The 1,265-nt window shown below is 37.9% G+C and overlaps 1 protein-coding gene across 1 annotated transcript in view; it reads left to right on the plus strand.

Annotated features, from left to right (window-relative positions):
* LOC111085765 overlaps positions 1-1,124 on the plus strand; it is a 17,953-nt gene extending 16,829 nt beyond the window's left edge. Inside the window, exon 9 of the mRNA XM_022385923.1 lies at positions 566-1,124. Within this exon, the coding sequence (XP_022241631.1) occupies positions 566-1,083 (518 nt within the window). The 3' untranslated portion in view covers positions 1,084-1,124. The remainder of the gene's footprint in view (positions 1-565) is intronic.
* The last annotated feature ends 141 nt before the right edge of the window (positions 1,125-1,265 follow it).

Raw genomic sequence — 1,265 nt, forward strand, 5'->3', positions numbered from 1 at the left:
TTACACATGGCTTGTGTATATCGTATATTGTATATTATTCATACCTTCGGTGTATATAGGACGCAAGCAGATTTTGACATCAAATTTTGGGGTAAAAAAGTGCGTTTTATACACCGAAAAATACGGTATGTTAATTATTGATAATGAATTTGTATCTATTAAATATTCTTAAATAATTAGATGTCAAGTGCCATGTTTTGTAGTAGAAAGCAATTATTCCATCTTGTATTTGTGTATTTAAATAGTAGCAGTTAAGCCCCCCCAGTGGCACAGTGGTATGTCCGTGGACATACAACGCTAAAATCCGGGTTTCGATACCCGTGGTGGCCAGAGCACAGATATCCCATTCTGTAGCTTTGTGCTTAGTTATAAAACAACCAAACAAACAATAGTATTTACATAATTAAAATGGCCCAGAAGAACAGCTGTACATGTGGCTTCACCTACTAACATATTTTCTACAGATTTTTCGTTTGATTTAACGTGACATATTGTGAATTTGATTGTTTTTGTTTTAATAACATAATGACATAGCTTGCTGTATTAACGATTCTGTATTATTTAGTGTGGGAGAAACCTACTGGAACGGGAACCACATTCACTCACTGGGGTAAAAGTACGTGCAGTGAACAGTCGAACCTCGTTTATACAGGATTCGCTGCGGGTGCGCCCTCTAAATCCATGGCCAGTGGAGGAAACTACCAATGTCTTTCAAGTGTTTTTAGCACTTCTAGAATATTAAAAGGAAAGCTTGCCTACCTTAGAGGTGTACTGCGCGAGGAGGCAGATACTGATACAGTACACGGGATTTTATGTTCTACCTGTCTTTTGAAACGTTCTTTGGGTACAAAGATCTTCGTGGGGCGTACTTCTTGTCCTGAAAATTGGGACCTGGAGTATTCAGGTTTCATAATGACTCCCAAGTTCGGCTTTCAGCCTGCCGAGATGATGTGTATGGACGAAAAACCTAGTCCAAATAATGTTCTTAAAGATAATGACTCCATTGTCCTTTCCCACATTAGTGCTGAGTGTCAGAACTGTAATTCAAGAAAGTTTGTTGCCTGCGTCGTTTGTTCTCAGTAGAAACAAATAAAATGTCATTGGATGCTTATTTGTCCACTCTACTTTTTAGTTGTCATCCTCAATTAATGTTTAAACAGTTAATGTAAGCTACGAATGTGTCGCTTAATTGAATTATAAAACAATAATAACAGATAGAACTAGACCACCCGTGACCCGTTGGGTCACCCACTATTCAGAGGTTA

This window comes from Limulus polyphemus, unplaced genomic scaffold, assembly GCF_000517525.1.
Source record: "Limulus polyphemus unplaced genomic scaffold, Limulus_polyphemus-2.1.2 Scaffold606, whole genome shotgun sequence".
Lineage (NCBI taxonomy): Eukaryota > Metazoa > Arthropoda > Merostomata > Xiphosura > Limulidae > Limulus > Limulus polyphemus.